The 27,773-nt window shown below is 39.9% G+C and overlaps 1 protein-coding gene across 7 annotated transcripts in view; it reads right to left on the bottom strand.

Annotated features, from left to right (window-relative positions):
* Positions 1 to 4,889: 4,889 nt before the first annotated feature.
* Positions 4,890 to 27,773, bottom strand: part of AKAP7 (A-kinase anchoring protein 7) — an 81,817-nt gene continuing 58,933 nt past the window's right edge. For 4 of the 7 annotated variants that reach the window (XM_079780898.1, XM_079780899.1, XM_079780901.1 and 1 more), the window contains exon 9: positions 4,890 to 5,999. In XM_079780898.1, coding sequence (XP_079637024.1) covers positions 5,794 to 5,999 — 206 coding nt within the window. In that variant the 3' untranslated portion in view covers positions 4,890 to 5,793. Of the gene's footprint in view, positions 6,869 to 21,511; positions 21,958 to 27,773 lie in introns of those variants that run through there. The other 3 variants (XM_079780903.1, XM_079780904.1, XM_079780900.1) reach the window with 3 other exon arrangements.

Below are 27,773 nucleotides of genomic sequence, written 5' to 3'. Positions count from 1 at the left end.
ATATTTAGTTGTCACAGTAACTGGAATCTGCCGCTGGAATTTAGTGCTTGGCAATCAGGGATGGTTACATCCCATAATGCGCAGCACTGTCCCACACTACAGAGAAGTGTCCTATTCAAAATGCCAATTGTGCCCTTTGTTGAAATAGTGCTTTAGAGAAGTGTAGCCTGTATTAGTCAGGGTTTTTAGTTGCAAACAGAACCAACTTTGGCTAGTTTAAGTGAAAAGGGAACTTTAGAGTCAAAAATAGTCAGTAGCTCACAGAAGGTCCAGAGAAGCAGCCTGGGTGGCCAGGCAGCAAGAAGAATGCCCCATTACCCTGCCAGCTGTTCCAGGGAACCTTGTTGGCACTACCCTCTGCCAGTGAGCATGACCTACAGAGGGCATGGGATCCCCAGAGAGCACCTTTGCCAGAACGGATTTATTCCATGCAGGGTCTCCCTCTTGCTTGATGGAGCCCAGATCACATCATTGAACTTGTGACACAGAAGGCTGAAAAGGTGAGTTCCTATCTCTACCTCGGGACCTCTACCCTGGGGAAGCAGGGCTCACAGTGTAGGAAGGGTGTTCAAAAGATGCTGGGCAATCACTAAGTGTGACAAATGTCCAGGAAATCTGTAAAAGCCCTCATCCCATTCCCCTCCATAAAGACACTTTCCAAGTGTGGACCTGATAAAATTAGCTTCCTAATTTGTCTTCCAGAATCTTAAAAATATATAGTCTCTCCCCACTTTGCATATCCATGCTATTTTCTTTACCTCAATTACCCTATCAGTTATTTTTTGCATTGGTGCATACATAAAACTTCTGTTTCTTTCCTCAGCATTGTAATGCCTGTCCAGCTATGAGACTCATTTCTTCATTCTCTCACCTCCTACAACTTTTAATATCCTACATGAGCATTTACAAAAAAAAAAAACAACTTAAAAATTATGGGTAAGATATGTTATTTTATGGGTAACATATTTTACCTATAATTTTTTATAAATATGCAAAGAAACTACAGTGCACTTTGGTTCAAAGACATTATCATGATGATAATGTGCCATGTGGTTTTGGGCAGGAAGTGTAATCTGAAGTGTATACCAATTTGCTCTACCGTCACCCACTAAGAACAAGAGCTCCATATACCATATAGCTGTGTAAGCTGACAGGACTACAAGCAGATGGGTCAAACAATGTAACAGAAGTATACAGGGACAGTGTCATAGGATAGTGGCTTTTCAAACATAATTTGAACCACTAAAGGGAGAGGAACATTAGTGTACTGAAGACAATGAATCGATTTTTCAGTGTTATCATTCCTATCTTTGATGCTATAACAAAATCCCATGGCCTTCCAACAAGTGCCTATTGATGGGATATGCAGGGGGATAAATGTTGCAGTTTACATCTTAAAATGATCCTAAGTTGCATTTAATGATACAAGTAGTGTGCCGGGCCAGCACAGTCAAGGGTTCTGTGAGCCTGAGGGTGGTGGTGGTGAAGGATTAAAGAAAAGACAAAGAGAATATAGCTGGGGCTCGGTGGATCTCCCGTGTCTGGCTGAGGCCACAGAGAGAGATCCAGCCAGCAAGCTGAGGCTTTACTTTATAGTTGGAGAAAAACAAGGTAGTGGTCAACATAGTTACAATGTTCTTGTGAGTTTCACTTGTTTTGGCAGCACTTGCTGCACCTCCCATAGCCCATTAGCTACCCAGGAAGGATCTAGGGAACTCATTAAGGTCAAGCTTAATTATGCTAAGAGGGCTGTGCCCTCTAAGCTAGGACTTGTTTGTGGCTTTGCCAACAGGTCAGACCGAGGCTTAACCCTACAAAGTAGTTTTGAGCATATTTCACTAGAAATGATATTAGCACCTTCTTTCAGCTCTCAGAGTACCTTATTATCCCTGAGACAGTGATCCAGGAAAGAAGTGCTGTAGATAGTGTCAGAATTTTAAATCACTGACTTAGAGTGAACTGCTCTAATATTCATTTTTACTATGAGTGAAATAATTCAAGGGTTTCTCTTGTTAGCAATGTGCACTGCTATCAAATTCACATAGGGACTTAGAAACTATTTTTAAGTATGCGATTTATTTTTTATATGAATTCTCTCTACCTGCAAAAAAAATTGGAATTCAGGAATGCATCTACAATTTGTTCAAGATAAAATTATTAGAGATGAGATCTGAAAGGGATGAAAACCATGGATGCAGATAGATTATCCATTCATCAATTTGTTTGTAGATACTATAAGTTGTTGTCTTTAATTATAAAATGAAATAAATTCTTAATTTGTTACATAATGCCATAGCTGGTTTATGCTTCTGGATAGAGTGCAGAGAAGCAAACATATCTTATTGGTCATATGTCTGAAATGACATTTAGAATATGAAGTCAAACTGCTTTAATTACCTCCTTATGGGAACATCTTGCTGCTGGGATGACTGGCACATTTGTGTTTTGGAGTGAATAGTTTGAATCTTAAGAATGCTCTAGATATAAATCTAGTATATCTCAAAGGCTATCATTGTTTAGACTGAGAAATAGATTCATACAATAATAACCTAAAACTCAATAAAGTAGGACCAAGTTAAAAGCTGACAGAATCTTGTTCTGTTGAAAGTATTTTTGATATCTCTTAAAATATTCATCTAAGATCTACTATTTTTCTAGTGACTAAAAATGTTGGGATCTGGTTATAAATGTGAACACATGCCACTGGGGTTTCCCCACATGAAGGTGACAACCAACACAAGTGAAACTATGTAAAGTCTTCTAGAATTTCTACCCTGTCACTGACAACAGATGCCTTGGAGTGGCCCAGACAAGAAGGCCTCACACCTGGGTAGCTAGCTGAAACGGTGGCATCAGCACAAGTAGCACCCTAGCATAGTCACAAAGAGTCCAGGATCCTTGGAAATCACCTGCCCCTACTGTTTCAAATAATAGATTGGGAACTGAAGCTCACAAAAGTAAATTGGGCCCGGCCGGCCTGGATCAGTGGTTGAACATCAACCTATGAACCAGGAGGTCATGGTTCGATTCCCAGGATGCAGGCTCCATCCCCAGTGGGGGCATGCAGGAGGCAGCTGATCAATGATTCTCTCTCATCATTGATGTTTCTATCTCTCTCTCCCTCTCCCTTCCTCTCTGAAATCAACAAAAATATATATTTTTTAAGAAAGTAAATTGGTTTGTTCCATATCACTTGTCACAGCTAGACCGGCCTAGAAGTCAGTCTGCCTCCTGGACCAAACCAACGCTCTTTCCTCAACCATGAAGCCTCCCTATCAGAAAACAAGGCTTTAGCATCCAGTGCCAATTCAGGGCAATATATTCTGACTCTGTGACTCCACAAGCAATTATTCTAAGACTCTGATTAATGGAGAAAGGCCATTTTGACTATTTCAGATCCCAAACTTAGATTTTGGGAAGTTTCTGTCTTATTAGTTTTTCTTAAATGGAACCATGAACAAAACTTGTTTTATTGTGTACTTTCCATTATCTTTGTAAACCTGCTTAAATGAAGATTTGATTGATAAGGATTAGAATCTTTAATCCCAAAATTAGCTATCTGGGATTTTGTTTTTTCAGTTCTATCTTATCAACTGACTGCTCTCATATATGTTCATAGAGCTGCAGGGTTACCAAGGAGCTGGCTTAGTCAAAAGAAAGTGACTTTCCTTTGTTACACATCCTCAGGTTGTGAGATGTATTGTACCTGGTAGAGAAAGGAAGTGCATTGTGGAAAGAGTATGACTTTGAAGTAGAACAGATCCAAGTTTAAATTTAGACCTACCTTTTATTAGCTTTATAAATAGCCACTTGGCCTTATAGCCACTTAACTATTTAGAGTCTAAGTTTCTTAGTTTCCTATCTGGAAAACAGTACAGTAACTTGCTAACATGGTCACTAAAGGGAAGGAAGGTAGTAATATGCCTAACTCACCTGGCACACCTGGAAGCTATGATTCTTAACTAAGGTAACAGTAAGACATGTAACCCTAGATTGGAAAAAAAAATACTGCCTTAGCCTTTCAAATTGTTTGAAAGGTTGAAACAGCTCCTTGAGGATAAATATACGTATAGATATATGCTGAGAAGTGCTCTCTCTGAAATGCTGTTAACTTATCAGGGGTCCTCAAACTTTTTAAACAGGGGGCCAGTTCACTGTCCCTCAGACCGTTGGAGGGCCGGACTATAGTTTAAAAAAAAACTATGAACAAATTCCTATGCACACTGCACATATCTTATTTTGAAGTAAAAAAACAAAACGGCAAAAACACCCGCATGTGGCCCGCGGGCCGTAGTTTGAGGACACCTGACTTAGATTATGGGACAGTGAACATAGCTCTGGAACTCTGAGATGGAGTCCTGGGTTGTATTCAGGTCCAGTTCCTCCATAGCAGGTGGCTTGGATAAGGCACTCGATCTCCTTGAGTTTGTTTCCTCATTTGAAGGTCAAGGCAACTCCCCAAATATCTCTGCTTACAAACAGTAAAGCCCTCTTCCGCTGAAAGAGGGGTCATGATAAGCAGCGCCCAGGTCCTTGCATCTGGATGGACCTGCTTTCATCTTTGCTACTAACGTCACTTCAGTGACACGTTCTTAGCAGTTTATGAGATGCTATTTAGATTTTCTTTGCACTTAATGTTGTGCTGTTAATTCTCTGTGAAGCTGACTGATTTGAAGTGATCAACAGTCTAAAGTTGAAGGAGCTCTGACAATTGTGTGGTCTTGGCATGAAGGATAAGAACATCCAGGTGAAGACGCGCTGAGACTGTCAGACTGTCTATGACTTCATTACACCGACCCCGATCCAACAAGTGTCAAGAGTGAGAGAAAATGAGGAAAGGCAACAAGGGAAAACAATACATTTATTAAGAAGCATGAAAAAACGCAAAAACTCATTTATAAATAAATGTAGTATAATTTACCCAGTGAAAAAATAGCTAAAATCCAGGAGTCAACTGGATTTTATATTTGAAATGATTACATATTTGATCTCCAATGATTTCCCCCTCCATCATGCTCTCTTAGTAGCAGCAATTTTACAATAACCATAGAAAAAGCTGTTACCAATGATTATCGTACAAGGGGAAATTTTTCAAGAATTTTCTTTAAAAATAAATCAGTGCAAACAAATTCAAATTCTAACGGATACGTAAGACCTGGGCTTATCTTCAGAAAAGTAGAAAATAAAAATCCCAAACATTTATTCATTAAGAAATGAAAAGGCATACTACATTTTGATCATTGAAAAATAATGCATATGGATATTATAACACGTTCTTAACCAGTGATCGCAATAATTACATTTATAAATGTTCATTCAAGTACTAGTGGCAGTATTCAATAAACATTCAAATTCCCACTAAAAGTAACACTAGATATAGTCACATGTGGACAGTACTTCTTTTGATTTACTACTGCAACAAAATTCATGTCAACAGGAAGCAAGTGAACCTTCAAATATTGTCTTTTTTCTCTATAAATGATTTTTCACAGTCTGCATATTTTATCTGTGAAGAACCCAAGAACACTTTACAACAGCTAATTAAGAAAGTCCTTTTAATAAAATAACTCTTGATATTATAGAAACAAACATTCCCAAACACAAGTGTATCTTTAAAAATAAAAATAACAGGGCAGAATCGGTTTTCTTTGGCAAGAAGTTGTTAATTCCTTACCAAATGTTGGTGTGCATAGTAAAAACACTATCAGAACACTTCTTAGGTATTTACCAAAGAGCCATTTAGTCAGCTGAAAGGGCTTCATAAACTATGGTACCATGATAGTAATGTAGAGCTCATGTCAAAGTTGCACTGAATTCAACATCGTTTTCTTGATTACTGTTGTTAATGGATCTTCCTTCAAAGAGCTCCCTTCTAATTTTGGCCTGAGTCTCAGGCTGGAATAAAAGTTCTTTTATCTGTTTCACTTTGGACTTCAGAACCATCCTTTCTCGCTGCAAAGCTTCATTAATTAAGTCTCGGATTCCAATAGGTCTCTTGCCTACAGAAAAAAAATTTACAATACATTTTATATACAAATGCCAATGGACAACATTAAATGTGGCACACCGACTTATCAAAAGAGGGTTAAAAAGAAACCTTTAAAATGTGGCCCACATCTTATAGAAAAGGTTGCATTTTGCCAAAAATATATTATTTACCTGAAACAAATTGACTGTAAATCAAGTTCACTGCATAGCGACAGCATACATAGGACAAACATAAAACATTATGAACTGTGTGGATAATCATTTCAACAGTGATTATTTGAAACTTAGCACTTGTTAGCTGCGTGTATATTTTGGCCGCAGATCAAGTAGTCATATGCCCTGCTAAGCAATATAAATGGCAGTATTCCAGTTATGGCAAGGCCTTCCACGGCCTTTGAGTCCATGAGGCATAACCCAAAGTCCCCTCTCCCTTGGGCCTGGCCCAGGGCAAGTGAAACTTTGGCCATTCTTCGTTCATAGATTAATTTCCTCTGCTAGTCCCAGCACTCCACATTTCTTCTGTTGTGTTTCAGAAATGCAAACACACTGATCATGAAAGTATTAGGCAACCTCCACAGACTGGACAAGAGACACTGAAACAGCACATTGCAAATCAGTCCACTGACTCAGCAGAGGGGAGCAGGGATGCTTCTCACAGAGCAGTGGGGCCTGCCTGCATTTGGGTCTCATTTCCTGTTGTCATTGTCAGTGCCATTCCTATCAGCCTCTTCAGTTTTCACAGTGCTCCCATCCCCTGGCTTGTTTTTGTTCTGTGTTTCTTCCAGATACTGCTGGACAGCCTTGAGCACTGCATTCTCCACCAGCCTCTTACTGAGCTTTACCAGTTCAGCATCATCAGGCTCACCTCCATTCTTATCACCTACATTCCACAATAGAGAAGAGAGGTCACTGAGATCATATTGCCATAGAAACTCAGCATGCAGGGGCCGGCTAGTGCAGTTAGTTAAAAAGAGCAAGTGTCCTTCAATCTGGTAAACTAAATCTATAAATCCAAGAATACTGACTTGGCTTTTCATTTGGTATTTGCAGAAGCAGGAGATTGCCTATTCCGAAAGCCTTCAGGTCATAAAGTAGTTCATAAGCCCCAATAAAAAAAGACTCTACCTATAATGCTGGAATGTTCTCATTTCTGCATGGAATTTTTGTTTTTCTCTTATTCAAGGCCAATTGTTATTACTGAAGTTCATGTGTCCACCTGGAGCCTCAGACATGAATTCACCAACTAGACCTATGTCTGTTTTTCCTTCTCTACTGCTAAATGCCAAGTAATCAAAATTTGCCTATCAGCTAACTACTTAAGATCACTAATTTTAAAATGTTTGTCCTACAGGTTGGTTGTTAATAGCACTCCCAGGAAGACAAAGGCAGTTACTACTGCTAGAAACTGGTATAGAATAAGTTTGTAAGGCTAATATTCTTTTTAATCTCATTGCTATCAATGGATAGCCATTTAAAAAGTAAAAAACTCTTGCCCTAGCCAGTTTGGCTCAGTGGATAGAGTGTCAGCCTGTGGACCAAAGGGTCCCGAGTTCGATTTTGGTCAAGGGCACATCCCTCGGTTGCAGGCTCCTCCCCAGCCGGGGGTCCTGGTGGGGCTCATGCAGGAGGCAACCAATCGATGTGTTTCTCTCACATTGATATTTCTCTGTCTTTCTCTCTCTCTTCCACTCTCTAAAAATCAATGGAAAAATATCCTCGGGTGAAGATTAAAAAAAATAAAGGAGAAAACTCTTCAAGGAAGAGTTAGGCTAATGATGGTGAACTACTAGATGTTGATCTTTTATGGCCATTTTCCTTCCCTGCTCGTGATGATCAAGGTTTAATTATTCTTTCTTTCATTTTATGGTAAAGCACAAGGGAGCTGTCATTCATGTCCATTCAGTACCTCATCGCCTTCCATTGAGCTGTGGACTCAGGAAGGCAGATGACTGGAGGCAAAGATATTTGAGCTCCTAAATATATTAAGCAAATACTAACCGATCTCAGGGAAGTTATACAAAGCAATCCAATAATAGCAGGGAACTTTGATACTCCACTTTCAACAATGGCTAGATCATCCAGACAGAAAACCAACACTGGACTTGAACAATACTTTAGACCAAATGGACCTAACAGACATATATGAACGTTCCATCCAACAGCACCAGGATACACATTCTTCTCAAGTGCAGATGGAATGCTAAGTGAAAGAAACCAATCTGAAAAGGCTACATACTATATGATTCCAACTGTATGACATTCTAGAAAGACAAAACTATAGAGACAGTAAAAAAATAAGTGGTTGGCACGGGTTGAGGGGAGGAGGTAGAGGAATGAATAAGCAGAGCACAGAGAATTTTGAGAGCAGTGAAAAGATTCTGTATGGTCCCATAATGATGGATACATGGCATTACAGTACATTTGTTCAAACCCACAGAAGCTACAATACCAAGAGTGAATAATAATGTAAACTAAGGACTTTGAATCATTACGAAGTGTTGATGTAGGCTTATCAATTATCTTTAGGACTTCTTTCCGTCTGTAATATCATTTCTCTTAATCCAAATAATGATCCACATTGTTCCCTATACAATTTATACCATAATGCTATCATTCCTTATTGGAAGCCTTGGTTATGTAATAGAATTACCGATGGTGCTATGTCAGAACTAATATGTGTGTAAGGAAAGAAATATATGATACACATATGAGCTTAAAATCCAATTCTGCTATTTTCTTTCTTTTTTTTAAATCCTCACCTGAGGATAATTTTCCATTGATTTTTAGAGAGAGTGGAAGAGAGAGGGAAAGACAGAGAGAAATATCAATGTGAGAGAAATACATCAACTGGTTGCCTCCTGCACGAGCCCCGAACAGGGCCCAAGCCGGGGAGGAGCCTGCAATCAGATACGTTCCCTTGACTGGAATCGAACTCAGGACCCTTTGGTCCACAGGCCAACGCTCTATCCACTGAGCAAAACCGGCTAGGGCTATTTTCTATCTGCACAACCTTGTTCACAATGTCTCCAAAACTAAATATTCCTTCAATGGGCCACAAAAGATGATAATATACTCTGCACTACTGTTGTAAGCGTTAGAGATAAGTTATAAAAAGTGCCTCACATTGTGTCTGGAACACGGTAGGCTTTGGTAGTTATTTTATTAGACTTTATATGTGTTATTATTAAGAAGAATGTGCTCAATAACTGCTAAATGCCAATCATTCATTTACTCACTTTATTAAGTGTCACTCTGTTGTTGAAATCTATTTCCCTGACTATTTGCTCAGGACCACTATATGTCATTTTGTGCAAAATAGATTCAGAGGTACAATTTGAACAGTGATAAAAGAAGCAAACATTCCAAACACAAGTCTGGTACAAAGGAGTGTCAACAGAAGTATAGCGATCATTGGAAAAGTATTCTGATGACAAAGATGTCAAAAGCATAAGTTTTTGAACAATCGTGTTCTCTGGCAGAAAAGCAAGGCTGAAAAATGAGCATTGCTTTGAATTTTAAAATTATTTGTTCATGCAATTTATTATAATCTATTGAGATAATTTTACATAAAACTTAAAAAAAAAGCATTACTAGCTGGAATTAGTATTACTTGTTTGGCCAACACTCTTACTCATGATAACATATACTTTTCTTTCTAGGCTGATATTCCATGGTAGGAGCTGATTCAAGCAGAAATAAAGGTCACTTTCCTGTTCTGAAGGCAATGTTCACCAAGACAGAACAGCAGCATAAATGCTGTCAGCAATCTAATCTGGTTAAATAAATCATAATTGTAGATATCACTCTACCTCTTTCATAAGCATAAGGACACACACACCCGGATCAGAAGGTTCCTCAGGCTCAGGAAATCCCCATGGTTCTAGGCCACTAACAGCAGTAACAGAAATACTTCCTTCCATTCATTTAGATAACACTTCACACTTTGCAAAGGGCTTTCAGAAACATTCTTTCATTTGATCCTCAAAGAAACCTTATGAGGCAAAATAAGTGTTATTCTTCCCATATTACAAGTCAGAACAATGAAACACAAGAGGTTACATAAATTGTCTAAGATCACATAGTAAAGTGACGGGAATCGGTAGCTCTCACTCAAAATCAGGGAAATTAGTTCATCCAGGACACCCACCCCCAAGCGGATACTCCACAGCTCTCTGCTGCACCCTCACCCTGGGGAAATGAGGTATACATGTGAGAAACACCGCATAATTTAATGATTGGCTAATTGTAAAATAGAAAAATTCAGAAGATTTCATTCTCAGGTTGAAATTTTTATGCTAAATGGATATTGACTGATGTAGTACAATTCTTTTCTTCCATCTTCTGCCCATCTCTCCTTCTACACACATTCACTGAGTACCCTCTATTTGTGGTATTCTTGCAATGAATACAGAAATGAACCCCACATGGGCCCAGTCTTCAGGAAACCTGTAATTTAGTAGTGGCTTGTCTGGGTAACTGCAGAATTCAGTGTAGTCTAAAGTGACTGATGTGGTGAGAGGGAAGGAAAATGATGAGGCTGGAACTGTACGCAAGGGAGAGACTATGAAGGTTCCACTGAGGAACATACTGAGGAGTCTGCACATCATTTATTTATTTAGCGCACCTACTATGATCAAAGTGCACTTCCAGATTCTGAGAGATACACAAATGATTAAGGCTTGTCTTCAAGGAACAACTTATTTCAACCCATTTCATATAATGTTAAAGAAAATTATATTTTCAGAACACAGGGAATATTTTAAAATGTAAGCTTGAGTCTCAGAACCTTGCTATTATTTTTTAGGAAAACATCAGACATGCCACTAACCAGTGATTTTGCTTCATTTTAGGTTCGATACAAATAACCAGTCATTAAGCTTAGTGAGAAACACTAAAATACAAGCATAACTACAGTGTAATCACGAGCATCATAAATACTTTAAATATCACGGGATGGAAGAAACTGTATTTTCAAAAATTATTCAAAATGTAGCTCTCTTTAACTCAGCTGCCTAATCCTAAACCAAACCTTTTTGGATAAGCATGTAGAGTGCTTTTTATACCACATACATTTCACTCTATTTATTCAACTAGCCAACACATGAAGTGGGTTAAACTGCCACAGTTCATTTTCTTTGATGGCTTCCGAAACCTAATTTTTAAAGTCTGACCATGAAAATCCAGGTGCACAGAACTGTTTGGTCAGTGTATTTTCCATGTGAATACTGAGCAATCTGTGGACCGATCTACAGGGCATTGTAAAAGCCATGCTAATGGCTCAATCAAAGAATGTGTAACGCCAAAGAAAACTTGAAGATAACTAATCATTAAAATGAAATCAAGAGAAAACTAAAAATGTAAAGTCATCCATGGCCATGAATATAAACTGCCATTGGAAATTAAAATTTAAAAAGTAAAGTCATCCATGGCCATTCTTCCGGGCATCTAATAAAAGTGAATAAAGAAACTGAGCACACTTTTAAAAAACTGGAGCATGGTGAACTCATAAATGTATTGCTTTAACTTCAGGGGGAAATAACTAAAGAAAATAATTTAGCAAATACTTTTATTTCTCAATTATCTAATGTTACTGGTGAAAACAAGTTCTTCTGTGTTGTCGAAAGAAAAGAATTTCAAATGGCAGACACATGGAGAAGTTTAAACATGATGACGAGATTTTATTTGGGGTTAAGGGAATTAATACACCCTTTGGACATAGAGGGCAGGCAGGCTCTAGCAGCAACTGCCACGAGGCTCCTGTTTATCCTCCATATGTTTTCTTGGTTCACAGTAAAGAACAAGGTGCCATTCAAACCATCTAATCCAACTTTCTGAATTTTCCAGGGCACTTAGCACAGTGCTCTGCTTACGGTAAGTATTCAATAAAATTAGCTATTGCTGTTTTGATTTAAATGAAAGGGATACTGTGACTCTTTTCAATGTATAAGGTTACAAGGCTATTTGTTTATGATTTCCCTGCTATAAGTCAGTGTAAGCAAATAAGATAGGGGCAACTTATTTACTTGAAAATATGTTCCTTGAAACAATGTTGGCATAACTGCAAACAAGAATTTTATAATGTTCCTTCATAGGTAGAGAAAAGCTACCGCTAATTAATCTTGCAAAAGGCTTTTCTGCAGACATGAACAGACTGCAGCTGAAACAGTGAGTTACAGATGGTTTTAGGTTTCTAGATGCACCAAACTAAAATGTGAGGCATTGAAAAATACCGATTTCCTGTATTCACCCACATTATGTCAATAATATCTCAATAGAACTGAAAAAATAGAAATATTTACTAAAAAAAATCATAAAATTGTAGAACATAAGCTTAACAAACTTGAAAACACATACTTTTTAAAGAATTTTCATAAAACTATGAATTCATTTTAAAATAATTTGTTCTTTTTAAGTTTGTGAAATCGATCAGGGCAAGTTTGCTGGTCTTGAAGTTAGTAATTTAAAAGGGTCATTTAATAGCTATTATGAAATAAATAACTATATATATATATATATATATATATATATATATATATTCCTTAGTGAGGCTTTCAGGTGTCTAGAGATTTTTTGTTGTTGTTGTTAACATTCAATGCAAAATTACTAGATGGATTCCCTAATATGTTACTACCTTTTTATCAGAAGAGATAAATAAACTATGATCTTGAAAGTAAAAAAAAAGTATATATTCTTTTTATAAAAATTTTGGTCATCTAAAATTTTATTTTCTTAAAGAAAGCATTTGGTAACTTAAAACAACTTGAAAACTCTGTCTTAAAATATCTTCTTTTAGGCAATGCATTGAGAATTTTTAATACAAAATTTGACTATAATAACTTCTCTGTGTTTCAGGACTCCATTTCAGGATTTTCATTATTTAAAACAAGAGTTATTGCAAACATAAGTAGAATACTACTGGTTTTAACTTATCTTTACCACTTGGCTTCTAAAATCACCAAAAGAAAATGTGTTAAAATGAACACCACTGTCCCAATTCTGCACATTGGAGCCATACAGAGTCGCTCTTCTTTCTCTTCCACGTTAAAGAATCCTCCAAATATTTTAAGACAAGTAACCCATCTGTCTCCTCTCCCAGCTAAGCAGCCAGAGTACTCCAGCCTTCCTCCTATCATGTGGTTTTCAGGCTCCTCGCCCTCCTGACCTCCCTCCTCAAGACACTCACTCTCGTCAGAATTCTAAATAGGACTGACTGCTATTGATTTAGATAGAAAGTCTTAAATTAACAGATCATCTGCTTGCCAGTTTATTAGCTATCAATACATCAATCCAAACTCTGAAAAAGCTGAGCTTCACAGCTAACTTTAGCTGAATATTTTACATGCTTAGAAAGTGTGAATTTTATTTTTGCTTTAACCGTCAGATACAAGACATGAAATTGAAATTTCAACCCTAGCTGGTTTGCCTCAGTGGATAGAGCATCGGCCTGTGGACTGAAGGGTCTTGGGTTCCATTCCAGTCAAGGGGGCATGCAGGAGGCAGCTGATCAATGATTCTCTCTCATCATTGATGTTTCTGTCTCTTTCTCTCCCTCTTCCTTCCTCTCTGAAATCAATAATAAAAAAAAAAGAAACTACATACTTAGAAAAAATTAATTGGATGTGATTTACATGGCAAATACCAACACCAACTATCTAACCACAAACTTGGAGGAGAGGTGAGGGGGGAGTGGCTACTGAGACATGTAAAAAAAAAAATGAACCACCCTTTTCTATCAGATTCCTTCTTCCAAATGTCCTTGACTATATTTATAAGTTTTGGGAGCATTTTGTAGAAATAGAAAATTGTATTTTCTCAAATATTTTTGACTTAGCCTTCAGTAAACTTTGAGTAAATACTTATTCTTGTCCTGGCCAGTGTGGCTAACTGGTTGGAGCATCATCCTGTACATCGAAGGGTCGTGGATTTAATTCCTGGTCAGGGCACATATCCAGGTTGCAGGGTTTGCTTCCCAGTCGGGACATGTATGGAAGGCAACTGATCCATGTTTCTCTCTCTCTCTCTCCTTCCCTTCCTCTCTGAAAATCAATGGAAACATATCCTTGGGTGGGGATTAAAAAAAAAAAGCTATACTTATTCTTTATATTTTCATCTCATAGCTCCATTCCTGTCTATGACTATTTGCTAAGGGTAAAGAACTGTACTATACAATGGAAAGGTTGGTTTTAATAGTTCCAAGGTCTGTTAACTTGCACTTTGACATTATAAATGTTTGATATAGGAAACTTTATTTGCTAAGATGTGTGTGGTAGAAATTGTGTTTGCCCACACCACCTGTAACTGCTGCCTGTGCTAGGAGCTTGAGGTAAGTTCCACTTTTGGTGGTAATAACTCCCTCTCACTGGACTTGGCTGACTCAGCTAAGTCACTTGCCTGGAATGGACGAGGTGTGGCTTCGCTTCTTAGACTAAGAGCATCAAGATCCTTTATCATGGATTTTCTGTTTGGGGCAGAATAAACATGGGGTCCAATTCATCTCCTTTTAAAAAGTCATGTAAGTTGAAAAGGAATCTTCCAACAACAGGGACCATGTATCATCATTGTATCTTCCATAGCACCTGGCTCAGATTTTTCAACATGGGACGTGATCGACAATAACAGCTCTCGCTTAAGGCTAAATTTCATTGCCACCAAAATGGCACATGAAGGTTCAGAAGAAATCAGAGAGTTTTCACTTCTTCACTAGGTTTAGGAATATTTGTTCCAGATGGATCTACTCTTAGGTACACTGAGTGTCCTCCGAAACGGTATCTGAAGTCTTTTGGTTGCAGGTGACCAAAAAAAAAATTAACTCAAGCAAGTTTAAGCACAAAAAGTGCTTCAGGTAATGGAGAAGGTCTTAGTCATAGCTGAAATCAGAGGCTCAAAAATATCCTCAGGACTGTCTCTCACCCCGCCCCAGCCTCTTTCTTCTGTGCTGGCTTCAGACTCGCTCCCTACCAACTAGCAATCTTATGCTTACATCCATTCCACTCGCAACCCAAAGAAAGACAGACCCTCTATCAAATCTTATGGAAGACTCTGGCTGACTCTGCTTGGGCCACATGTCTCTTCTAGAGCAGGGAAGCAAGGCATCATGATCGACAGAAACCCAACGAGAAGGGGAGGGAGTCCCCCCCCAAAGGAAAGGATGTTATACAAATAAATGTTGAAGTGTACTCAACAATTCAAGGTCTGAAATTCTAAGTCCCCTTTTTCCACTCCTGTGCATGATGGAAAGCAAACTATAGTTTAGCTGACTTCCCAGGTGACGATAGCTATACAATACACTCTCATTTGTTACAGAGAAATTTTATTTACTGGACCTATCATATGACTACCACAGTGTCGGGCATTTCCTAGTCATTAGCTTATTTCATTTTCACAATAAATAGATATTTAAGATGAAGGTACAGAAGCTTCGAGAAGTTACAAAGTAAATATTAGAACCAAAGAAAACCCCAGAACCCCTTGCTTTTAGCACTGAAAATGTGGGACTCTTTTTAGTTTCTTTACTGAAAGTATCAGAAGTTTATGGATAAAAGCTCAAAAACCTACATATTAGGCAGGACCAACTTCATTAAGCAGAAAGCAATTACCTACAGGAAGTGATTTATCAGATGCCCTGAAAGAGTTTTACTCTTTCCCTGAAATTCCTCCTTCAGAGATTATTTTGGGCTAAGTCATTATCATTGATTAATTTATTTTTGTTATTTTACTACAAATACTTCCTAAGAGTACATGGGCTAATTCAGTCTTGTTAATAGCCAAATGCCTGAGAAAGGGGTAACGTATGAATTTTTAAATATTAACCCAAACCTTTATAACACATGATTTCCAACTCCTTTTTTTTTACTTGGTCCCCAGAGATAAGACACAGGACAGGTCACATCCCTTTGCTTGGCAGGGTGTCAGGGTAGAGTTTACAGCAGCCAGTGACCACACTAGGGGCTGGGGAAAAGTCTACGACCTTCGTGCTCCCGAGGAAAATTACTCGGCATTTGATCACAGAATCCAGGCAAACTCTAAGAAGCTCTGAGAACAACAAAAGGAAATACAGTTACCATGAAGCCTATGAGGAAATAAAAGGAATCAGAGAGGTGAAATAGAATAGTAACCATGAGCATTTGCTCTAATGTTCCTATACTTAATTTTAGAATTATAAACCTCTTGGGTGTACATTATTTCATAAAGGAAAAGCCTAATCTTCAGTGACTATGGTTAAATGTTTCATCGCACAACATCACTGCTGCTGCCACAATGATACCCACAGAAATCGGATGCACATGCAGCCTCAAGTTAAACAGTGCCGAGACTCTGAGCCTTCAGAAAGGGGCAGCACATAGTGAGCGGCCTGGTTCCAGCCTCCTGCCAGCTCAGGGCCCCCTGCTCCCCTGGAGGACTGTAACTGACAACTGCCCCAAACTACTACCTTCCAGCCACTTCCCCTCTTAAATGGGACATTGGGAGCAACATTTTCCCCAACTATCCTGGCATTGTACCTGGCACACAGTAAGCATTCAGAAATTTTAAAATAAGAGGAGGAGGTCTTCAGGCCATCCTAGAGGAGGAAGAAGAGAAGGAAGAGCAATAGAAAGAAGCCCGGCCACTGTGGGTCAGTGGTTGAGTGTCGACCTATGAACCAGGAGGTCACGGTTCGATTCCCGGTCAGGGCACATGCCTGGGTTATGGGCTCAATCCCCAGTGTGGGGCATGCAGGAGGCAGCCGATCAGTGATTCTCTCTCATCATTGATGTTTCTCTCTCTCTCTCTCTTCCCTTCTTCTCTGAAATTAATAAACTATTTTTAAAAAGAGCAATAGAAAGAAAAACTTGCATCATGTCTATATTTATGTGCTAGACTCTTAACTATAAGGGAAAAATGGGGGGAAATGAATAAACTTTTACGATCATGGTAGTTTGACCACCATTTCTTAAATATGAGGAACTGAGCTGAGAGGTGTTAGCCACTTGCCCAGTGTGAGATAGGATATGAGAGCAGACTGGTTTGTCATCCAGGTCTCGGAACTCCCAGTCCGTCTTCCCCCAGTAAAAACCGCATGCCGAGGGATGCGCCATATGGTTTCGACAGGCAGCAGCAGAGCTGGAGTCATGCTGCATCCCCTGTGTACAAACACATTTCTACAGACAAGGAAGAAATGAATGGTGTCCCTGATGGGAGGTTCCCTATCACACATTTTCCTGGGGCCCGCACGGTAGTGTCTAAGTGAGAACCTGTTAAAATGTTTCTCTGGTACATTCAGTAACCGAAGTTCTTTATAGGTTACCACAGTCACCAGAGTCATTCCAAACATTCTGGCCTCTGATAGGCTGATTTATACTGAAAGTTCTCTCATACCATGACAGGAAATGGGTATCGTTCTTTTCATTAACAAACATATAGAACATGCCTCCTCTGGGTAAGACACTATGTTAGGATCTGAAAGAGATGTAGACAACATGGGTATTGCATATGTGGGACTTGGAATCCATGTCATGAGACAGAGCACACATATGAAAGATAACCTCAAAAATCAGTGTATTGTTTTTAATGTTTTGTTTATTGATTTTAGAGAGAGAGGAAGGGGGAGAGAGAGAGAGAGAGAGAGAGAAAGAGAGAGGGGGGAAGAGAGAGAAACATCAATTTGTTGTTCCACTTATTTATGCATTCATTGGTTGCTTCTTGTATATGACCTGACCAGAGATCGAACCTGCAACCTTAGCACATTGGGAGGATGCTCTAACCAACTGAGCTACCCAGCCAGGCTGCAAAGTCAGTGTTTGTAAGTGCAAATCAGAAGAGCAAAGTATAAGGTTATGGACTTATAGGAAGCCTTCTGGAGAACTGGAAAACCTAAACACAGAGTTCCTTGAGTATAACTGAACATGGTAATTAAGGTTCAAAAATTAAAGTATTCACCAGACACAAAATTAACCCTGCTTATCACAGTTTATATGTTTGTGTTATACCATCAAATTTCAAATCACCAAAAACAAACTGTCTTGAGATTCGATTCATTTATGAAATGGATGCTATAAGTGGTCCTGGTAACATGCCACAGAAAAAGACTATATTCGAACATATTTCATATGTAAAAGTAAAATATGTATGTATTGTTAAAACACATACTTTATCAAATTAAAAATGTGTCATTAAAATACATACTGTTCCCATTTTATTTTCAGCATCACAGAATAGCAGGCTACGGAGTAACTGAGCTGTCAGTGTATCCATTCACTGGTTGTTACCTTCCTCCTGACAACCCTAGGAGTGGCTTCTCACCCTATGCTTGGATACATCCAGTGGCTGGAAACTGACTGCTCACGAGGCAGTAAGGTTCACGTTCAGACATTCACCTATTTCATCCAACAGAAAAGCAAGGTACTTCAAAACGAGAACATTTGCAACAGGAAAAGAGCAAGCAAAATGTTTGCTAATTCATTATAGAGATGTCTCTTTAGTGATTAAGTTCTCTTTGGAGGTGTACTTAATAAGATTGATAAGCCGCAGTGGTTAGTAAGCCTGTGCAACAACATTCCTGCTCAGGGTCAGTTCCTTCAGGAAGTACACTGTGGGAAATTAGGTAATTTAAAGAAACAAGTGCTATAAAAGAACTCAGCAAAAACTTACACTGCAGATGATCTACAACATTTGTGAATCCTACAATATGTACAGTAATATTTGATGTTAAGTATGTTCCTGTATAGCAATAAAGAGCTTAATCTTCCAAGAAACATATTTATTGTCAGGGTAGTCAACATATTGTGGCCAAAAAGCGTACAGTTTGAGAAAAATGTTCAACTGGATTTAAACAAAATGGGTCTAGCTGTTTTGTGCTACATGAACTGTAAAGTAAGCCATGATGGCTTCTGCTGCATTTGACTACTCACCCCATTATCAAGATTTCTGGCTATGCATACCGTTAACTTTCCACATGAATTTAGGCCCCTACACAACTAGTTGATTAAAAATCATTTTGTGTATTATCAATAGATTAAAATAGTAGCACCAATGAATCAAATGATTGATTTGATTGATGAATCAATCAAATGATTTCTATCTACTACCACCACCAAGGGCCACAGCAGAATAAAACAGCAGCGGGGAGGGAGTGGGGGTCACTTGATCCTTACCACTTGGCCAGCCGGACACATCCCTTTTGTAGCTCTGCAGGACTGTGGAGGACTCGCCTGTGTTTTGAGAATGACATCCACAAATTTAAACTTTCACCACAAACTCATTTAATTCTCTATCATTTGAAGGCCCATGACCCTTTCCAGCAGAATTAGAAGGGTGTAGCCCTTGGCATTTTTGTGCTCTGTCCCTAGTAGGTCCTGACTGAGCATGTGGCTCAGAGCAGGATAATGAGGCTACTGGGTGGGGACACAAAGATGAATAAGGCCCAAGAGGTTACTGTACATCCAGTAGCAAGATCAGAAACATGCTGGGCCCTCCCAAATGTCTACGGATTCTTGTACGTGTCATCAACACAACTGATGAACTGGATATCTACCGTTATGCTAATTTACATGTTTCTTGAGACATGCTGGCTAATGAATCCTCTGCCACTTTTTTCAAGTCCCCTTTGGAAGTACTCTGAGACCTGAATGACATGGCAGTGCCTGGCAGAGAAGCCTCTCTTGAGACCATCCTATAGCAGAGAAATGAAACACGGCATCAGAAAACAGCTGACAGGGTGTGTGGATGGGGTGTGGAGCAGGTTAGGAGGAGGAAAATGGTGAAGCAATGACAAAAATTAGTGACAGGTGACGGGGAGAGAACGGGGAAGATCGGGGGCCCATGGGGTGAGTGACAGGAAAGGGGGTCAAAATGCATTGATTTCTAACCATAATTTGCACTTCTGGACTAGAACTTCACTTCAGACAGTGTCCTGTCTTCATTTTCTTTTTAAAATTTTGGAACTTGAGAAAGCAAACCCGAAGCGCAGTAGACACCACTTCCTGTCGACCAGGAGTAAGAAGCACTGTGTGTAAAACTGAAGACTGCTCTCCTGTGATCCCAAAGACAGAAAAGAGCACACGCCTCATTGAGGTGGAACCTGATTTCAGTTAGAGCCAAGAAGGCTGCTGACAGCGGAGAAGAGGAACAATAGGAGGAAAGCAGAAGTTCCCGGTGGAAAGCTGGAGCCGTGAACAGGAAGTGGAGAAGGGTCGGAAAGAACTCACTGTCCTACATCTGCCCATCCCCAGGCTTTCAGGTAGACATATTCCCTAAGGAAGGACTCAGTCAGCCCGAACCCTCAGGAACCGTAAGGAAATCATTCTGACGAATCTCTGAGAAGTTTCAGGCTGCCAAACGAATGCCGATGCTCACTGTTAGGAAAATGAGCCACCTTCTCGTAAAGTCATCTTGGGTTTTAAGATCAGGGTCATCACGTACTGAACAGTGTCATTTTCACAAGCAAGACTCAGAGCACAGCTATTAGCTCTTGCTAATAATCAGACGCTCCGAAGTCTACAAAATATATTCTGAGCACTCCCAGAAGATTTCCGGCAGAAACTGGTTTACCGGTATTTCCCAAGTGACTCGGTATAGCACATGGATTAAGTTTTATTAAACCTATCCCTGGCTTGCTTCCTGAAGAACAGGCAGCAGAAAATCTAAGCCAGATGTGGACTCAGGGCACCTGAACCAGATGTCTCGAGGTTCTGCAGACCTATTTAAATGTATTCAAATAAAGCACTGACGTGACAGAGATGTGGCTGCAGATTTAATAAGTACACCTGTAAACATTTTATTGAAAAAGAAGTAAAAATTCGATATTTTGGGGCAACCAGTGTAAGGCAAATTCTATTCGGCACACCAATTAAAATGCCAGTACTGTATTTAACAAAGCTAACATGTAAGGGAGTAACATAAGCCAGTGAGGAGAAAAATTTCAGTGCAAATGTTACCACTTTACGTTCTGTTTTCTGGGCCATCAGCAAATGTGGAAATCTGCCTGACATTGGTTTAAAAATACTCATTGAGGTTTTTGCTGGAAGCAAAGGGCATCGCTTGTTTGGAGGGTCTCACAGTTACACGTGAAAAAGCAGGGGGTACATGAAAACGTCCACAAGTGGATAATAGATGTCACTTTAGAGCCAGTTTACTTCTCTGTGTGTTATCATTGATCATCGCTCTGAAAAAAAATCCCAATTTCAGATAGTACAATGAAGCCTGGCTTGTACAATACATCAGATGGTAGACAGTGATGTAAAGAATCTCAACACTAAACTCTGACTCCAGACAGTGTGATAAAAATGAGCGGTACGATTACCAACACATGAAGATCAAAAATGAGTTTTCAGTATTTTACATCTCACCTAGCCTAGTTATTGAGTCAGTGTACTTTTACAGTTAATTATTAACTACACACCCTCCAACCCTTTTAAGAAAAGCACATGAACGATCACAGCTGATTATTCTATCTTTCACACAAGCAATAACCAAAACTCCCCCTAGAAGACAGCCACACAAAATAGTCAAGCACTTAGGATTCTGCACGGACACAAACCACACTTACTGATTTTTTCCTCATCCCTGGAGAAAGGAAAGCAGCAGAGCTGGCCCATGGCACTGGTGCCGTCTCTCCTTCCCGGTGCTCTTCCCCCCGGGCACCCCAAATAGAAAATGCAGTTCACACCGGGTCTGCGAGCACACCCTGCCTATTCCACTCGGAGGCGCAGCGCACGGAGCAGGCGTGCGGAGCCAATGCACAGCCGGGAGGGAGAGGGGAACTCGCTGCAGTGAGCAGAAAGGCTCCACCTCCCCGTCCTCCAGCCCAGCGTGCGGCCCCACTGCTCCAGGACTGGCCTGCGGGGGAAGAAGTGGCCTGGTGCTTCACTAAGCCTCACAGAGCTGTGAGCTCCGGCCTCGGGCAAGCGCCACGTGTGGTGTGCCCGGCGGACCTCTGGAGGGGTCTGTAAGAAAGGTAAGGAAGAACAGACCACCCTGAGTCCTGCTGCCACAGACAACTACAGTAACCACACGGGGAAAGTGGAAGGGAAAACATTTTCTGCCTGCCGCTTAAAGAGGAAGAGCTTTCTTTTCCCCCCCAGGAGATTTGAGTTTGTTTGTTTTATGAACAGGGAACTTGACATTGCAGAACACTAACAACACAACTTGTATGAAGTGCCATCAACTACTTAGCACAAACAGTAGAAATGACAGGGAAAGTGGGAGGAAGGGGAGTGTGGATTGTTATCTGCACTTTGCAGCATACCTTTTAAAGTTAAATGCCTGCTTTCTGAATCGCTGCTTTGTTCCCCTATTCCAGCATTAATCAATATTACGAACTCTGAAATGATAGCATCAACTATGCCAATAGCCCAGAAAATTCCTCAAATGGAGACCTTGAGAAAAAGATCAGGAATAAGAGCATGTTTCTAATTTAAATGACAAGTTGGTTACGCAAATTCAGGGGCAGCAAAACAACTAACTTCAAGGCATGACATATTTTGAGCTTATGACATGAGATCATTATCTCATGCAATTGTTCAAAATCTGTTATCAGTATAGAGAACAGCCTTACTCTATGACTGTAGGAGTGAAAGACTGCTCTGAGTGTGAGAAGTGCCATCCAAATTCTTCCTTTTCTCCTCTACTTCCCAGCGAGGCACACACACCTATTTACCAGGAAGGAGTTGGAAGGAGGGGACATGGATGATAATGAAAACTTCCAAGTTCTGAATGCAGTATGTCTACTTTCATACTCACCTGGACAAAAAGAGTGCACAGTCTAAAAGAATATAAAATGTCATTTTAAAAAATCCTAAACATTACTTTTTGTGTCAAAGGAAGAAAAATAGTAACTCCTGGCATTCCCCAGTCACCAACATTGGTGCAGTATACAATCATTAGAATTAGAAAGCCAGAGGTTTAAGTCCCAAATCTGTCAGTTAGGAAACTGTGACCTCTTTGCCAGAGTTTTGATATCTTCATCTGTAAATCAGGTAAATTCATTATAAGGTTTTAGTGTGCTGCTGCAAAGTAGGAAGTGCTTGGGAGGAGGGGGAGAGACTGGGACAGATGGTCTGAATACTGTGTCCCCGTGCACCTCCGTGTTTTCAGCCCCCACTAGCAATCTCGTCTCCTCCTCTTCTAATTTCCTGCCCTGCTGGCTGCCATGCAGAGTTACTGCTTCTGCTACATAAGTGACCCACCTCCAAGCAAGAAAGGCTCTCACCCAAATGCAGTGCTCAGGAGATACCATTCTGTGATAAACCCTACCAGCTTTATTAATTAGCCCTGGTGAGCACTACTTCTGAAAATGTGCAATTAAGAACAAAATATATAAAATTGGTCATTAAGTACCAGTATCTACCTCAGGATATTGTGCAATCTAAGGGGGGAGGGGCTATTTAATGTTAAAGAGTTTTTTTATAACTATTAAAAGTGAATTAACCATAATAAACGATTAGAAAACAATTGAGAAATTCAAGACAGAATTTTTTAAACTGGCTTTTAGAATATATGCACCCCCATGTTCATAGCAGCACAATTTACAATAGCTAAGATTTGGAAACAACCTAAGTTCCCATCAGCAGATGAGTGGATAAAAAACTGTGGTACATCTACACAATGGAATACTACGTGGCGATAAAAAAGAAAGAACTCTTACCATTTGCAACAGCATGGATGGATCTGGAGGGTATTATGCTAAGTGAAATAAGCCAGTCAGAGAAAGATAAGTATCACATGATCTCACTCATATATGGAATCTTATGAACCAATCAACTAGACCCAGAGACACAGAAGCAAGAACAGATTGTTGAATCTCAGAGGGACAGCAAGGGAGGGTGGGTGGGAAGAGATCAACCAATGAACTTATATGCATATATGCATAACCCATGGACACAGATAATGGGATGGTGAAGGCTTGGGGCGGGGGAAGGGAACAGGCTGGAAGAGGTTAATGGGGGGAAAAGGAGGACTTATGTAACACTTTCAACAATATAGATTTTAAAAATAACACCTGGATTTTAATTGTGCAAATAATTAGCATCGTTTAAATAAATAAATAAATTTTCAACTAAAAATAACTGTAGAATTACTAGTATGTGCCTGTATTTTTCAGTTTAGAAATAAAACATATATATATTAGAAAGGGGGATGAAACTAGCAGATAACCCAAGCTCCAAAAGAAGACCTTTTACCCACCCACAGTGGCCACTCCTAAATCTGATGCATTCCTGCTTGGTTCCAATTTTCAAATGCCTTCTCCATGCTTATGATTCAGTCAGTTCTTTCCTATGTGTGAATCCATCTTAACCAATGTTGGGGTTGAAGACATTTCCAGAATTGGTGAGAGATAAATTAGGGCGAAGAATTTATGCCCCTGCTTGGAGAAACGAAAGCAGTAGAGCTCTGGAGATAGAAGGCTGGAAGAAGAAGGGCTGACAAGTTACATTGTGTGTGTGGACAGCTCGAATTTATGTTATGCCATTTTATCATCCAATTTGACTCAAAGAACAATCTAGTAAACACTTATAGGTGCCCATGTGATAATTAAATCAGCTCCTAGGGTGAAGTTAATTCTCGAGTAGAAGTGTCCAGCCAGAGGAGGTGAGAAAGGCAGGGCCGAAGGAGGGAGGAGGCAGGTACATGGAGGCACGCCCCTGGAGATGCAGCATTCGCTGAGCATTCGCACTGTGGTAGATCCCACGGGACAGTTTTATGAGGGGAATGCAGAAAACGAGAACAAAGGCCAGTAACAGTCATCTTCTACGTACTGCTCAGCCCTGCTTTTTACAATCTGTCCTTCTTTTAAGCATTCACAATAAAATCACAGCAACTGACATGAGTTACTTACTGAAGGACAAGTTAAACATTTGGATGTTAAAACCCATTTTTTAAAAACACACACACTGCAAAGAATACACTGATCTGCTGGCAGGCCAGTGTTTGTATTACCTGACATGGCTGCTTTCTTATTCAAGTGCCTTTAATCCCTTAGGAGCTGAGCCTTTCAGAGAAAGCAACATCCTTCACAGAAAGAAAAAATATACTTCAGAAAAGCCAATGGGACCCAACGATCAGATATTGTTAGTTTCACAATATAAACAACTTAGAATTTGCGTCTGCGGTCCTAATTTATTGGGGGTTTTCACGGGTCCTAATTATTCTTTATGTGGAATAATATCCTCAATATATATATTTAGCTCTGAAAGTGGTCCACTACTTGACCTTGGAGAAGAACAAGTCACATTTCCTGCTATGGAAAGGATTTGAAGACTTCAAATAAGAAGTGACTTAATAATTCAGTGCATTATTATTAAAGCTTTTTTCCCCTCTAATAATACTTAAAGGGATAAGGAAGTGAAAGTAAATCCCCAAGATAATAAAAAGAAAATTCACTAAATGAAATGCAGTTAAATCAAGATTGGCTTTGGCAGGTCTTAGATTCTGTCACGATCTGCCATGACCCAGGCTGACATTCTCCTGATACACTATGTCAGTATTCATTCTGTTGTGGATACTTCTAACAACATCAGGTAACTGTCAGGCTGTTGTTTAAATACCCATAAAACCAAAGCACTGAGTCTATTTTCTGTTAATACATGTCTAATTTCACATCTGAAAAGCATTTCTGACATTAAAAAATAATGCCATCTCTGTAACCTGAGGGTAGAGTGGCTCCAGGGTTGGTTAATTCATTAGTTTAACAAGATCATCGAGATTCACCATTTTAGTTTCCCATGCTCAGCACATGTGCTCACCTGGTGTCCCCCGTGGTGGTTGCTAAGTCCAGGCACACATGTATACTCAACGATTTCCAACTAAAAAATGACATTCTCTTCTCTATGCTTTCTATGCATCAGCCAGAACACTGTTCTCTGAGGCCCAAGCAGACTTCTCACAGATCGGAATGGGGTCACATGCCACTTCCTAATCACTGGCAAGAAGGATGGACCCACTCCCCTGCTGGCTACAGCCCACATGCCCTGAAGCCCAGCACCTCACAGGGAAGGAGGTGCGGGGGGGAGGGGGGGGGCTTTGCCAACAGGGAAGAAAGGGAAGAAAATGGACTCAGAACAGGCAAAACACTGGAGGCCACTGGAGTTCTGTATTTACCTTTCTTTCAATAAAAATGTGAATCCACTGTTTGGTCAATTAAAATTAGGCAAGTGATTGAAAGAGTCTATAAGTAATTTTGTATAACAACAAAAGAAAAAGCCCTAAACAGTAAATCATTGAAAAAGAGTATCATGCTAATAATAATTTTTTAAAAAACTATTGTACGCGATTAAATGTATGCCACACTTATAAACATCTTTCTTGCTAAATGCATAGCTGGAGAACAAGCAGCAAAACTGTGAACTGCCTCTCTAAAGCTTATTATGTTAAGACTGACTTCTTAAGCAAAAGCTTTTGCTTTTTAAATTTATATATATCCATTTTATTGTTGATAATATTTTGTCTAGCTGTTAGCAATGAAAATATATTTGGCAGCTATGGTTCCCTGGTATGAAACATAAAATTTGTGAAGATCTAATGTAGTTTCCTTTACTCATAGCCAGAATCAAGACAAAATATTCACCTGAATATTCTAGTCAACAGCAGATTAAATAAAACCACAATTCATGAAGTGACAAAATGTTGTTTTCTTAGTTAGTTATAATTAGTGCTTGAGGCATTTTACATCAAACACTAGAGGCCCGGTGCATGAAATTCATGCATGGGGGGAGGAGGGGTCCCCTCAGCCCAGCCTGCACCCTCACCAAACCAGGACCCCTCGGGGGATGTCCGACTCCCAGGGATTGGGCCTAAACCAGCAGTCAGACATCCCTCTCACAATCCAGGACCACTGGCTCCTAACTGCTCACCTGCCTGCCTGCCTGATCACCCCTAAAGTGCCCCCCTCTGCCAGCCTAGTTACCCCCAACTGCCCCCCATTGCTGGCCTGGCTTCCCCTAACTGCTCCCACCACCGGCCTGGTCGCCCCTTACTGCCCCCCCTGCCGGCCTGGTTGCCACCAACTGCCCCCCCTGCCATCCTGGTTGCCCCATGCAGCCAGCTGTTCAGTCATTTGGTCATTCCTCACTAACCCCCCTGACGACCTGGACGCCCCACGCAGCCTGCTGTTCAGTTGTCTCTCTGGCTGTTTTGGTCGTGATGGCCCCTTGCTTTTTATATATTAGGATATTAAAGTCAGACAAAATATCAAAATATATTTACAGGTTAATGGAAGAAGACAGAATTTAAACTTCATAAAAAAAAGTAACATACACTCCATGTTTCCTTAACCCTCATTAACCCTGGTTTTATCACAACAAGTTTCTCTGTAGAATAGATGAAGTAAACTTGAATAGTAAAAGGGAATTTTTATGTCATTGCTGTCCAGATCGCATTGACCAACAAGAAACAATAAATGGATGTCATATTGACTTAAATAAGTTCCACAACCTTTTATCTCTTCCTAGCTCCTTTGTTTAAGGTCTCCTTCCTTCCTCTACAATAGTTATCTCAGGTAACTAGCTGCAAAACTAGTCTGAAGTCCCAGGTTGCCCAGGTACCCCTCAGCTACTTCATTCATACCCACAGCTTTATCTACCAATCTAATGCCACTGAATCCCATATCCATCTCTCGGATATGTCACCTGTGTCCCAGACCTCTCTCCGGACCTGTCCCTTGATTTGTCCACAGGTGCTTTATTATATATAAAGACGAACTCATCATCTTCTTGTCACCAAAATCTGTTTTTTCTTTTATCCTCTACACTGGTGTAGGGCACTACCATGTACTAGCACACCCGGCAGCTATCCTAGAATTCTGCCATCTTTCA

The sequence above is a fragment of the Cnephaeus nilssonii genome (assembly GCF_951640355.1).
Source record: "Cnephaeus nilssonii genome assembly, chromosome: 9".
Classification (NCBI taxonomy): Eukaryota; Metazoa; Chordata; class Mammalia; order Chiroptera; family Vespertilionidae; genus Cnephaeus; species Cnephaeus nilssonii.
Note: the sequence above shows the minus strand (reverse complement) of the source record. Positions and strands in the feature narration are given on the sequence as shown.